The sequence below is a fragment of the Opisthocomus hoazin genome, chromosome 9 (assembly GCF_030867145.1).
Source record: "Opisthocomus hoazin isolate bOpiHoa1 chromosome 9, bOpiHoa1.hap1, whole genome shotgun sequence".
Taxonomy (NCBI): domain Eukaryota; kingdom Metazoa; phylum Chordata; class Aves; order Opisthocomiformes; family Opisthocomidae; genus Opisthocomus; species Opisthocomus hoazin.
In genome coordinates this window covers 26,803,628-26,817,384 of record NC_134422.1, presented here as the reverse complement: position 1 = coordinate 26,817,384, position 13,757 = coordinate 26,803,628, and the positions used below count along the sequence as shown (strand labels likewise).

General features: G+C 41.3%; 1 protein-coding gene across 1 annotated transcript in view; it reads right to left on the bottom strand.

Annotated features, from left to right (window-relative positions):
• The window catches only part of LOC104329019 (oxysterol-binding protein-related protein 6), a 136,267-nt gene that overhangs the window by 4,638 nt on the left and 117,872 nt on the right, over positions 1-13,757 (bottom strand). Inside the window, 3 exon segments of the mRNA XM_075429951.1 lie at positions 125-266; positions 1,807-2,002; positions 6,399-6,573. Of these exon segments, the coding sequence (XP_075286066.1) occupies positions 125-266; positions 1,807-2,002; positions 6,399-6,573 (513 nt within the window).

Here is a 13,757-nt window from a genome sequence, read left to right as displayed (position 1 = left end):
CTAATTCATATTTTTTCTGAGCTTACATCAGTCAAAATGCAATTAAATCCAACCATAAAATTTATTAAAATGAGCTTTTTATGTTTATTCACTTAAGTTACAGAACTTTGTCAAACATATTTACCCTCATCATCTCTCCACGCATTCCAGTATGGACGGTTAAGGAGCACTGCCTTGTAGTTCTAATACTTTCCATGACCACGCACAAAATTTCCATCCTACTTTTTCTTGATTGATGGACTAGGCAATGATCAAAGTTTATTTTTCTAAAATCAAGAGGGAGGCAGGAAGGAAATTCAGAGATTATTAGCAATTTACAAAGCAGCTAATAGAATTAGTAACTTTAACTCAGTAAATAAATCACCATAACTTCTGTCTTACAGTGGTAAAACAACTGATTGAGGTCTCTGGAAACTTAATATTAATTTTCAGTGTTTGGGAACAGAAGCACTAAAAAATTCAAAGAAAGCCAGTAATGTACAAATGTTAGAGAGTATGTGTGGGACATCCTGGAAAATTCCATGTCCACCCATCTCACACTGTTCTTAGTGACAGTAAGGAACTGTCAACACACCCTAATTAATAACATTTTTTTTTAAGTGATATAATTAATGTCAGTCAGTAAGAATTTATGGAAAATAGATAATAAAAAGCAATAGCACTAGTGCTCTACCTTTGGGCTTCTATAAGGTTTATGATGGAGTGTTTTGGTTAGAATTCTAAATAATGTCTATACAAGCTAGCATACACTCAATGGATTAAAAACTGTGTAACTAATATGTGTCAATTATAACTGAAAAAACTGTATCAGCTATAAACATGGAAAGACCATGAAACAAGTGTGTTTGTAGGAGAATTTCTACATCTATTGGCTCTTAGTCCTATAACACTGAACATTTTTATCAGGAGACCAGGACCTCTTCCCCCACCCCTCTCCCAATGATTAATGAGAATGGAGGTTACAAACAAACCGGGAAACGGTAGGTACAGAACAAGAGCGGTTATGGATACAAAATGACGTGCACTACTTGGTAAATAACTACATGGAAACGGTATATATTTGAAAATACCAAATGTCACATCATGCATAGTAAGTAGTTTACTGGGATGCAACACTGGGATTCCCTGAGATGACATAGCGGCCAAGGGATAATCTTTGAAATATAAACTAGAGAACTACACCTAGAATTAGTCACATCATATTTCTATGTGTTTGGCATTTGTGCCAGCACTACAGGAACACCAACTTTGGTTTCAGTGTCCACAGCTCAAGGATTCTGGAAAAATGGAGACTCCATTTAGAGAAGAGCCACAGAAGGTTATGAAAAATTCAAGCAGATAAACCTACTTTGCTCTTCAAAGAAAAGGCTGTGGAATAACTGCATAAATCTTGAAGTACCTGCACTGGCAATAATACATATGGCTCTCTAGTTCACCAAAGGCAAAGAAATTCCATTTCTGAAACCTGAAGTTGGGTAATGTCATTTGAAGTCAATTTCAAATTTTCAGTAGTATGGATTAACATAGATAGGACATTGTATGGAGTCTTCGTCTCTGGATTTTTTTTTTTTTTCCCTGAATGATGCGCTGCAATTCAAACAAGAATTAATTCAGAAAAATTCTACAGCCTGAGTTATACAGAAGGTCATGTCTCTAATCCCAGTGATCTAACCTGAAACTCTTGGAAAATATCAGATAGTGACTACTATTGATTGGCTAAAAAATATCAAAACCTAACCATTTCAGAGGTTCAACCTAACTGTATGAAATTATAGTTATGGAGCCAGAAAAAACATATAATATAACCTTGTAGTAAGTTCTTTAAGTAATGTTGGTACTTCAACCTCATGTTTGGTCACTATGCCAAATGAAGCTTTGAAGGCAACAGAATCTGATCCAGCAACATCAAAACCAACATCATTCCTTATCTGATTTCCTCTTCTACCATTAAGCGAAACATCTGATTTGTCTTCATAGTTCAGCAACTGGTAAGACGAGATACCTGAGTAAAAGAAGATAACCATTCTGTGATGAAAAGTCTGAACACAGTATTTTTACATAGCAAGAAGAGAATAAATAGTACTGCTCCTACTGTGCTTAACCATTTCAACGTGAAATTCAGAGCTACATTGAGCACTTACTGGTGTTACTGCTGCTGACTAATGGAAAGAGAGCGCACGGGGGTCTGAAGGGTTTCTGTGCCTCTCTCTGGCAGAGTTGTGCCCATGTTCCTGCATGTGATATGTGCTGGGAATGAAATGGTGATTAGGGCTATTTCCATATTTCTGTGCTTATCATTATTCTCCTAAAGTACTTTTACCTGTAAGTATGCTGTTGGCACTTGTATAAAGTAGACATGCAGTGTGTTCTGGGTTTAACGACAGAGGCTCTGAAACACAAAATGACTTAGTAGAGGCCACACAGAATATTAAAACTAGGAACAAAGTGAAAACCACTGCGTGTAAAATAATGTTAGTGAATTCTGAATTTTGTCTAGATGCAGTACAAGTGACCCTAACATTTCTTCATTTTTGCAATATTTTAATGGGACACGAGTGCACGTGTCTTACCTGATACATTAACTTTGCCTTTTACCTGATACGTCACAATTAGAAAGACTTGCCACACTTTCCATGTGTGCCTGATGATTCCAGGGACTATGACAGTTTATTTTGAATCAAAACAACAGATTAACTCTGACTTACTTGAAAGGCTGCATCTATTTATTGTACAACAAAAGGATCGGTGCCAAAGCATTTTTATACTGCTTTCTTTATAACCTTAAGTACATTTCCATTATACTAACAGATCTTCGGCTGAGCAACCACGAAATGATAGAGTTCTCGGTTCGAGGTGGAGAGGGGGGCCAGCAAAACCACCACCAAGGACTTTCAGAGGGCAGACTTTGGCCTGTTCAGGATACTGGTTCAGAGTATCCCCTGGGAGAGAGTCCTGAAGGGCAAAGGGGACCAGGAAGGCTGGACATTCTTCAAGGAGGAAGTCTTAAAAGGCACAGAAGCAGGCTGTCCCCATGTGCCACAAGACGAACCGGCGGGAAAGACGACCAGCCTGGCTGTACAGGGAGCTTTTGCTGGGACTCAGAAAAAAAAGGAGGGTCTACCACCTATGGAAGAAAGGGCAGGTGACTCAAGAAAAGTACAGGGGTCTCGTCAGGTTGTGCAGAGAGGAAATCAGAAAGGCAAAAGCCCAGCTAGTACTCAGGCTGGCCACTGTTGTAAGGGACAACAAAAAATATTTTCACAAATACATCAACAACAAAAAGAGGGCCAAGGAGAGTCTCCACCCCTTATTGGATTCAGGGAGGAGTATTGCCACCAAGGATAAGGATAAGGCTGAGGTTCTCAATGCCTTCTTCACCTCAGCCTTTAATAGTCAGATTGGTTATTCCCAGGGTATTCAGCCCCCAGTGCTGGAAGACAGGGAAAGAGTGTGGAACAAACCTCCCATAATCCAGGAGGAAGCAGTTAACGACCTGCTATGCCACCTGGACATTTACAAGTCTATGGGGCCGGATGGGATCCACGCAAGAGTGCTGAGGGAACTGGTGGAGGAGCTGGCCAAGCCACTCTCCATCATCTATCAGCAGTCCTGGCTAATAGGAGAGGTCCCAGGTGACTGGAGGATCGCCAGTGTAACACCCATCTACAAGAAGGGCAGGAAGGAGGATCCTGGGAACTACGGGCCTGTCAGCCTGACCTCCTTACCGGGGAAGATTATGGAGCAATTCATTCTGAGTGCATTCACCAGGCATGTGAAGGACAACCAGGGGATCAGATCCAGTCAGCATGTGTTCATGAAAGGCAGGTCCTGCTTGGCCAGCCTGATCTCTTTCTATGACCAGGTGACCTGCCTAGTGGATGATGGAAAGGCTGTGGACATCATCTACCTGGACTTTAGTAAAGCTTTTGACACTGTTCCCCACAGTATCCTCCTGGATAAACCAGCTGCCCATGGTTTGGATGGGTGTACTCTTCGCTGGATAAAGAACTGGCTGAATGGCCGAGCTCAGACAGTGGTGGTGAATGGAGTTAAATCCAGCTGGCGGCCGGTTCACAAGTGCTGTTCCACAGGGCTCGGTTTTGGGTCCAGTCTTGTTCAACAACTTTATCAATGATCTGGGTAAGGGAATTGAGTGCTCCCCCAGTAAGTCTGCAGATGACACCAAGCTGGGCAGGAGTGGGCTTGTGGGTGGGAAGGCTCTGCAGAGGGATCTGGACAGACTGGATTGATTGGCCGAGGCCAACTGTATGAGGTTCAACAAGGCCAAATGCCAGGTCCTGCACTTGGGTCACAACAACCCCATGCAAGGTCACAGGCTTGGGGAGGAGTGGCTGGAAAGCTGCCTGGTGGAAAAGGATCTTGGGGTGTTAGTTGACAGCTGGCTGAACATGCACCAGCAGTGTGCCCAAGTGGCCCAGAAGGCCAACGGCATCCTGGCTTGTATCAGGAATAGTGTGGCCAGAAGAAGTAGGGAGGTGATCATGACCCTGTACTTGGCACTGGTGAGGCTGCACCTCGAGCACTGTGTTCAGCTTTAGGCCCCTCACTACAAGAAAGACATTGAGGTGCTGGAGCGTGTCCAGAGAAGGGCAACGAGGCTGGTGAGGGGTCTGGAGAACAAGTCTTATGAGGAGCGACTGGAGGAACTGGGGCTGTTTAGTTTGGAGAAGAGGAGGCTGAGGGGGGACCTTCTTGCTCTCTACAACTGCCAGAAGGGAGGTTGTAGTGAGGCAGGTGTTGGTCTCTTCTCCCAGGTAACTAGCAATAGGACAAGATGCAATGGCCTCAAGTTGCATCAGGGGAGGTTTAGATTAGATATTAGGAAAAATTTCTTTACTGAAAGAGTGGTCAGGCATTGCAACAGGCTGCCCAGAGAGGTGGTTGAGTCCCCATTCCTGGAGGTATTTAAAAAAGGTGTAGATGTGGCACTTGGGGATATGGTTTAGTAGGAATGGTGGTGTTGGGTGGATGGTTGGACTCAATGATCTTAGAGGTCTTTTCCAACCTATGATTCTATGAAAAATATTAGGACACATTAGTTGCCAAATTAAAAAGAATAGAGCAGGTGGAACATAGGGATTAGGCATCCAAAGGCATCCAAATACTTTTGAGAATATAGGTTTTATGGTTTTACTCTTTTTTTTTTTGATAAATCCTTAGAAGGTTGTAGGAGAAAGTGACATTATAAATTCACCTAGTATTAATCCTGTTTGGCTTTAGTTTTAACAAAAAAAGTTCATATATTTTCATAATGTTAAAAGATTGCAAATTCTTGCATTTGTCACATAAAAAAGGAAATTCAATTAAAAAGTTCTTTGCTTACATTAAAGGACAATACCTTCTGCACAGGACATCTAACCTTTACAGAAAAGACTATTAAGGTTTTGTGAGACATTTTAATGAGATTTGCAACCTTTTTCTCAGACTTTTTAATGAGGTTTTCAATTTTTTTCATTCTGGACAAGCAGCTGACTTGTCCTGAGCATAAGACTAGTAGGATTAGTGGGATTCCAATCACCCTTTGTGCGGTCAGCTGATATTTCTGTCTTTTTGTGCTCATACTGGTTTGTCTTAGTAGAGCTTTTAATTAATACAACTGTTGTGCAATTAATGTGATCAATGCTTTTGTTAAAATGGACCTTTTTTCAAAAGAAAGTAAAGCAATAAAACTGTTTTGAGAAAGCATAGCATGTAGATATTACACAGACTTTTCAAAGGAAGGTATGGGAAAATGTAGGCAGTATAATTCAATTTTGCACCTTTTAATTCTCATAGAATCTCCTCCAAACTTTGTATAGCAAAGGCAATTTAAACACAGTTAAGCTCTTCAAATACACAAAAAGGATTACAAATATGGAAAAACATCTCATGGAAATCAAATTACTTCAGTCAGATAGCTGTTGTCAAATGCTTCTGTCTGTGCAGAGCCCAGTTCAACACCAGGGATTACTAGCATAGAGCAGCTGCAGAACAGAGGCCATTCTTACATATTTAAAAAAGTATACAGATAAAGGTGAACATTAAAAAAAAATGTTAAGTAGCAATTAATCAATACATCTATCAGAAATCTGTTGTGATTTGTGAAAAAACACAAGGCTTAACTGGATTTGTTCTATATTAGTTCAGAAAATATCAAGGCTTTTTAGTATAATTGACTGTTTGGTGTTTTTTACATTTTTTCCAGAGAGTCCTTTTTTCTCTATTTTTTTACTGGTTTGACTTGTACTTTTTTTCTTAAATATTTATAAAAAGAAAAAATTTATTACACGTGTACTAAAGAACCATCATACTACCTGCACAGTTTAAGCTACATCTACTGTTCTGTATTTACTAGAAAACATGCATTTTTCCTCTTTGAAGAAAGATAGAAATCTTACCTGCAGATATTTCTTTCTCCCCTTGAAGAATGTCTTTTAATGTGAAAGGTGTTGAAGCAAATTTAGATTTTTTTGAAAGTAAACATTTTCTTTTCTTAATCACAAGGCTCAGAGGTTGGTATTTATCAGCTTCACTGAGACTGGGCACTGGAACTAGTCTTCCTCCATCACCAACCTGTTTAACAAAGTTTTTGGTTGCAGCAGCAAACATATTATGACATTAGTAATGATAATAAGAAAAAGCTCTTATCAAATGTAACTTCCAGATGTCAAGTCCATGTTCAATTCTTTTTGCAATGTTTTTTCAAACAAATTAACTTTTTTTTTTTTTTTTTTTTTTAAAAAAGCCATCAAACAGCTCTTTTAGATCGAGTTATATTTTGCTTGGGAAGAATCAACAGCATCTTAGCTACTCAGCTTCTATGATGTATTGCTCGAGACTTCTCTCAAAGACTGTCAGTTAAGCTCTCTTATTCTGTATGATGAATAATGAATTACCAGTGTAAACGGATAGGGAAATGGCTGCCCTCTCCTTGGCAGTTTCATGCTACTGTTTGAAAACAAAATTTACAATCTCAGAAAAAGACGACAGTGCCTTCTGCAACCCTTCGCTCCCTGTGAGGAGTTACTGATGTATTACTGTTTATTGGGTCCTTGCTGCAGCTGAACTGTAGCGTTTTACCAACAGCCCAAAAAGCGGCCCAGACGTGCTCCGGGAGACCGCCTGAATTACACAGTTGTGAAAGCTGGTAGCTCTGCTGACAGGGTATTGCCTTTCAACAGCGGTTGCGCAGCCTACCTGTGAAAGCTCAGCTGGGGAGTAGGTGGTATGGGGGTCTTCGGAAATGCCTGGGCCAAAGCAGAAGTCTAGAAATGGCTGGGGGCAAAGGGGAAACAGCCATGAGCATTCATTATATGTTACTCTCCTCCTATGGACTCAGATGTCTCTGACGCAAGGGCTAGTTCTGAGACATGTCAGCAGCATGTATTTGTCTCAGATGACTGAGAAATGTGCTATATTGTGAGAATTATGCAAAATAATAAAATTGCAGATTGTTGATATAAGGTTAAGGAGCAGCTCACGGATCCAAGAGGGAAAACGCTAGTGCAAAAAGATATAAAATTGTAAAGGGAAAAAAGAAAGTTGGTAGACAGCATGTGGAGGATCTGTGATGGAGGCAGGAGGAGCCAACCTGCCCACAGACAAATGATGACTTGATTTTCTTGTGAGAGTGATGAGCGTACAACTGCTAAGCCTTGTAGCGCGTATTCCAGACAATCCTTTTGCAGTTACTGTAGGTAAAACATCAGCCAGAGGCTTGTAAAGCTACACTTCCATATGAATATTATCCCTGGCTGCTGGGTAAAAAGTTTTGTTTGATTGGCTTTTTTTCTGAAGCAGGTTTTTCACATGAAACCATTTTCAGGACTGTTTTAATAATATGATTACTTATTTAATAATTTAACATGTTTCAGTTGAGTTATTTCCAATACTTACATAATTATTTTAAAATGTTTAGAGTACCAGGAAGTCCAACAAAAAAGCAAAATGGGGGGTATATTACCACTGCTATTTAAGATGGAAAGAAAAGCTGCTGGAGCTTTCTGCTTACCCTAGAGGGTGCTGAAAAATCAAAGCTGGTTATGTATACATTTTGAACTCAAATCATGTGAACTGCTGCAATTCAGTCTGACTGTAATTCATATTACACTGCCCTAACAAAAAAACCTTGTACATATTTACTCAATCAAAACATATCAACAGAACTTAAAAGATTTTAAAGGGAAGGAAAAGCTAAGGAAATTCTTAAATTAAAATTGATTTAGATCTATCTTGTATATTTCTTATAAGTCTTTGACAGGATGCTGTTTTTTTCTACAGGTTATTAAACTCAGCTGGCACTATGTATTTAACATGCATTTCTATTCTCCTGCTTAGTCTGTGGCCATAGATCATACTCTGTCTGATCCTAGCACTCATTTTGATAACAAATAGTTTCATTTGATATGTTTACATAGTACTCCTGTTACTCTAACACCGTATAATCCAGCAGAAATACTGTAGCAGCTGTTTGTATCATCCTAACGTCACAGCTCGGAGAACAAGAGTGTAACTACACTAATGTAGCCATGTTCAGAAAACATTCACCAATTTTGTTCATCCAAGTGAAGAAACCTAAGATTCCGTGCTCCCCCCCAGGATTAGGCATTTCTGTACTTGGCACACAGGTGTAGTTACGAACTTTCAGCATTTCTGCAGCCCTGGCACTCTCTCATTTTGGGCCACCAATAAATGAAAAACATGCCATACATACATTCTGCCTGGGTCAGCACCTGAATAAAATCTTGCCTTATCTCTCCAAGCTGTGCAGATGAAAATCCTTGCTGACATACAGGTTCAAGGCTACCTCTGGGGAGTGCCAGGGCTGTAACCTCCCGCACCTCTTAGCACAGAGCCACACAGCGACAGTGACAAGGCACTCCATCTGCCCTCACTACACAAGATCCTTTGTAGAAGAGCAAAAGGACTTTTCTAGCCCGATCTTAGCCCACCTTTATACATTACTGGAATGAGGTCAGACTTGAACACTCACCATGACTCAGGCACCTTTTTAAAAAACAAATTTAAAAGTATGACCGTAAAAATGCTCCCCTCCAAGATGGCCAGGTCTCCGTATAAGATGACCTTTGTTCTTAAGTGAGCCCCCCTGAATTGTATACAAACTCATTGTTGGTGTCCGAAAGAAAATCATTCCTCCATTTTCTCTATCAAGAGAAGATACTTTCTTTGTGTTACCCCCTTCTCTCTCTAATTATACACCCTCCAACCCTTGCAAATAAATAAATAAATCACCACTCTTACTGGCAGAAGCCTCACTTGCTGTTTCATCTGCAGAGCAGGTTCATCTATAGTTGAAAGATGAAATTCTGTGCAAGAAGAAATATGAAGTGATGTAAAGATAAAGATAGAGAGTAGCATCTGCATTATATGATTCTTATAATTAATTTTCCTGTCCCTATAACTCTAGTTTAACTCTGCTCTCTGCTCCTACCAACCACCCTTTCTTTTGCTTCTGTTTGAGTTGTCCATCCGCAGCAGACTGAAGACATCTGTAAGTTTGCCTAAGGACATCACAAGCCCCAAGATGGGGAGCAGTTTCAAGGTAGTTTATTCAGCTCTGTGTTCTGCAGTTTCTTTGCTATATCTTCACCTGGATTAATAGATAAAAAAAAAAATTCTCCGTTATTCTTAAATGTGACAGCATGATTTATGACTAAGACCATGCAGCTTCTCTGAGCTGATTTTTGGACTGCAGTGGTACTGCAGTTAATGTTTAGGGCACTATCTGATATGGTCTTTGCCTTTCATCATGCCTGTGCAATGTGTTTCTGTAGCCTTTGCCAAAAATCATTCTTTTCAGTCACCTGAATGGCTATTTCATCATATTTATTTTTCTGTTTAGTCATTGCTGAAATAGTAATGGTGACTGTAATGATAAAGGATCAATGAGTTTTGGTAACTAAAGACAAATTACTGAAAGAGAAGCTTACAGACAGAAAATAATTAAATCCTTTGACGGAGTTGAGTCTAACATACTTGTCTAAAAAAAAAGGCAATTGAAAAGGGATGGAGACTTCCTGAATATTCACTTTAGCATGACTCTCAGTGTTCATATAGGACAGTTTTTGTTAACTTACAGAACAGCAATATTTCCAGAACCTGGTATTTATATTCTTTTTATCAAAGCAGAACCTGACACCTTCAAAATTTGTTCATATGTTTAGTTTCCATCAGTAGTTCCTAATGCATTATCAGCATTGCCTCTTTTCCTCAATCTATCTTCAAGGAATCTGAATATCATACCTATCAGTGCACATATTTACCAGATACTTAGCATTCACTTTATGTTTTCCAAGTATTCATAATGTACTACCATTAAATTCCACATATTGAAATATTGAAGTGCAGTTACCATTTTCTACTGCAGCTAAAGATGTTTATAAAAAAGAGCTTGCTAGCATCAACAGACAACTATTTAGTCAAGTTTTATAGCAAAATTTTAGGGACACATTGTTACAGATAATATTTAAAAGCGTTGTTAAGGCTAGGATTAAAAGTGGTATCAGAAAGCTAATGCATTCTGCAGCAACCTCGATTAATATTATACTTAGCTACTAAAATAATGCATGTAATAAGCTTGTCTACTTTGAGAAACTGTTTTCCAACAGAAAAATAGGATAGAAATTGTAAACTGATATAAACAGAAGATTCTGCCCATGCAGACCATGTTTCTCTATTTGGACAACATGCTGCACAAGTATACACTATTACAGTTCTTTCAACAAAGAATCTCCATTATTGAGTGAAACTCATGCTTTGCATATGTTGATCAGCTCACGAAGATTTTGCACTAATACCTGCTTTCTTGCCAGTTTTATAGAACAAGCTCAGAATTATCTTGGAAATAGCCCGGTATTTTTCCATGATCTAATGACCATCATTGTCTTAGCTGGATGGAGACCTGAAACTGATTATTGGATTCCTTGTTTTGCAGGAGGAAGGTGCACTACCAGCTGTGCTTACTGAAGATCAAATATTCATATTACCCTGAAATTAAGAAAACAGGGTTTACAAGAGGAAACAAATTGAAAAAACTGAGTACAGAAGTTGAGTAACAAGATAGTTTACTTCATATGCAAGATGAGTTCTGTTTCTTCAGAACAGGTTTTAATCATGGAGGAGTAACAGAGCAGGCAAGTATTAGCTATATATAGCTGAGAATTTTGATGCTTAAATACTGTGGTTTCCTCCTTACTTTATATTGATATGAACCTTAATAGCAGAATCTTGATGATAGTCCTGCCTTCTGCATAACCTTTGAGGATGCAGGATGCTTTTTGTAGTTACTAGCTAACTGCATAATGATTTTTGTTTTGAGAGTTATCCCACATTACCCCTGTAGGAATGCTGTAATTATGACATATCTAAATATGCATTTATAGGCTGATGTACGGTTCACGCAAGCTAGAGGCTCGCCCAAGGAACTGAAAATGTGGAATCATAGAATCCTAGAATGCTTTGGGTTGGAAGGGACCTTTAAAGGTCATCTAGTCCAACTCACCTGCAATAAGCAGGGATATCTACCATGAGTTCAGGTTGCTCAGAGCCCCCTCCAACACCTGGCCTTGAATGTTTCCAGGGATGGGGCCTCCACTACCTCTCTGGGCAACCGGTTCCAGTGTTTCACCACCCTCATGGTAAAAAATTTCTTCCTTATATCTAGTCTAAATCCACCCTCCCTTAGTTTAAAGCCATTACTCCTTGTCCTATCACAACAAGCCTTGCTAAAAAGATTTTCGCCATCTTTTCTATAGGCCACCTTCAGGTACTGAAAGGCTGTTACAAAGCCTCCCCACAGCCTTCTCTTCTCCCAGCCCCAACTCTCTCAGCCTTCCCTCACTGGAGAGGTGCTCCAGTCCTCTTGTCATTTTTGTGGCCTCCTCTGGACCCGTTCCAGCAGGTCCATGTCCTTCTTGTGCTGGGGGCTCCAGAGCTGGACACAGGACTCCAGGTGGGCTCTCACCAGAGGGGAGCAGAGTGGCAGAATCCCCTCCCTCACCCTGCTGACCACACTTCTTTTGATGCAGCCCAGGATAGGGTTGGCCTTCTGGGCTGCAAGCACACATTGGTAGCTCATGTCCAGCTTTTCCTCCACCAGTACCCCCAAGTGCTTCTCATCAAGGCTGCTCTCAATCCCTTCATCCCCCAGCCTGTACTGATATAGGGGTTTGCCCCAACCCAAATGCAGGACCTTGCAGTTGGCCTTGTTAAACTTCATGAGGTTCCCACAGGCCCACTTCTCAAGCTTGTCCAGGTCTCTCTGGATGGCATCCCATCCTTTTGGTGTATCATCTGCACCACTCACCTTGGTGCCATCTGGAAAACTTGCTGAGGGTGCACTTGAGCTTGCTGTCTAAGTCACTGATGAAATTGTTAAACAGCACTGGTCCCAGTACGAACCCCTGAGGGACAACACTTGTCACCTGCATCCATTTGGACACCGAGCCATTGACCGCTACCCTCTGGCTGCGGCCTTCCAACCAATTCCTTAGCCACTGAACAGTCTACCCATCAAATCCAGATTTCTCTAATTTAGAGAGAAGGATGTTATGAGGGACTGTGTCAAAGGCTTTACAGAAGTCCAGACAGCTCACATCCACAGCTCTTCCCTTGTCCACTGATCTAGTCATGCCATCATAGAAAGCCACTAGGTTGCTCAGGCAGGACTTGCCCTTGGTGAAGCCATGCTGGCTGTCTCAAATCACCCCCTGTCCTCCATGTGCCTTAGCACAGCTTCCAGGAGGATCTGTTCCATGATCTTCCCAGGCACAGAGGTGAGACTGACAGGTCGGTAGTTCCCAGAGTCCTCCTTCCTACCCTTTTTAAAAATGAGCATAATGCTTCCCTTCCTCCAGTCACCAGGGACTTCACCTGACTGCCATGGCCTTTCAACTATCATGGAGAGTGGCTTGGCAATGACATCAGCCAATTTCCTCAGGACTCTGGGATGCATCTCATCAGGTCCCATAGATTTATGTATGTTCAGGATCCTCAGGTGGTCATGAACCTGGTCTTCCTTTACAGTGGGAGGGGCTTTGCCCCTCTGGTCCCCATCTTGCAGTTGATCAACTGGGGAGCAGCAAGGAGAGAAGTTGCCAGTGAAGACTGAGACAAAACAGCTGTTCAGTACCTCAGCCTTCTCCTCGTCTGTTGATATGAGGTTGCCGTTCTTGTTCATCGGCTGAGTACGCTTTCTTTAACCTTCCTTTTCCGGTTGACATACCTGTAGAAACCCTTCTTGTTATTCTTAGCATCCTTGCCAAGTTCAGATCCAGCCACACCTTGGCCCTCGCCCTCCTGACCTCATCCCTACACAACAGGGCAGCATCCCTATACTCTTCCCAAGATACCTGTCCCTGCTTCCGCTGCCTCTGCAGTTCCCTCTTGCCCTTTAGTTTGACCATCAGATCTTGACTCAGCCATGCTGGTCTCTCCCCTTCCTTGCCTGACTGCTTACACCTGGGGACCGAGAGCTCCTGCACTCTCTGGAAAGCATCCTTAAAGATCTGCCAGCTCTGTTCTGCCCCCTTGTCCCTGAGGACCGTTTCCCAGGGGGTCCTACTGATTAACTCCTTGAAGAGCTGGAAGTTGTCTTTCCTAAAATTTAGGGCCCTGACGATACTCCTTGCCTTTCCCATATCCCTCAGGACTGTGAACTCCACCAATGTGTGACCACTGCAGCCCAGGCTGCCTCCAGTCTTGATGTCACCAATGACCTCACTTGCACTGGTGACTAT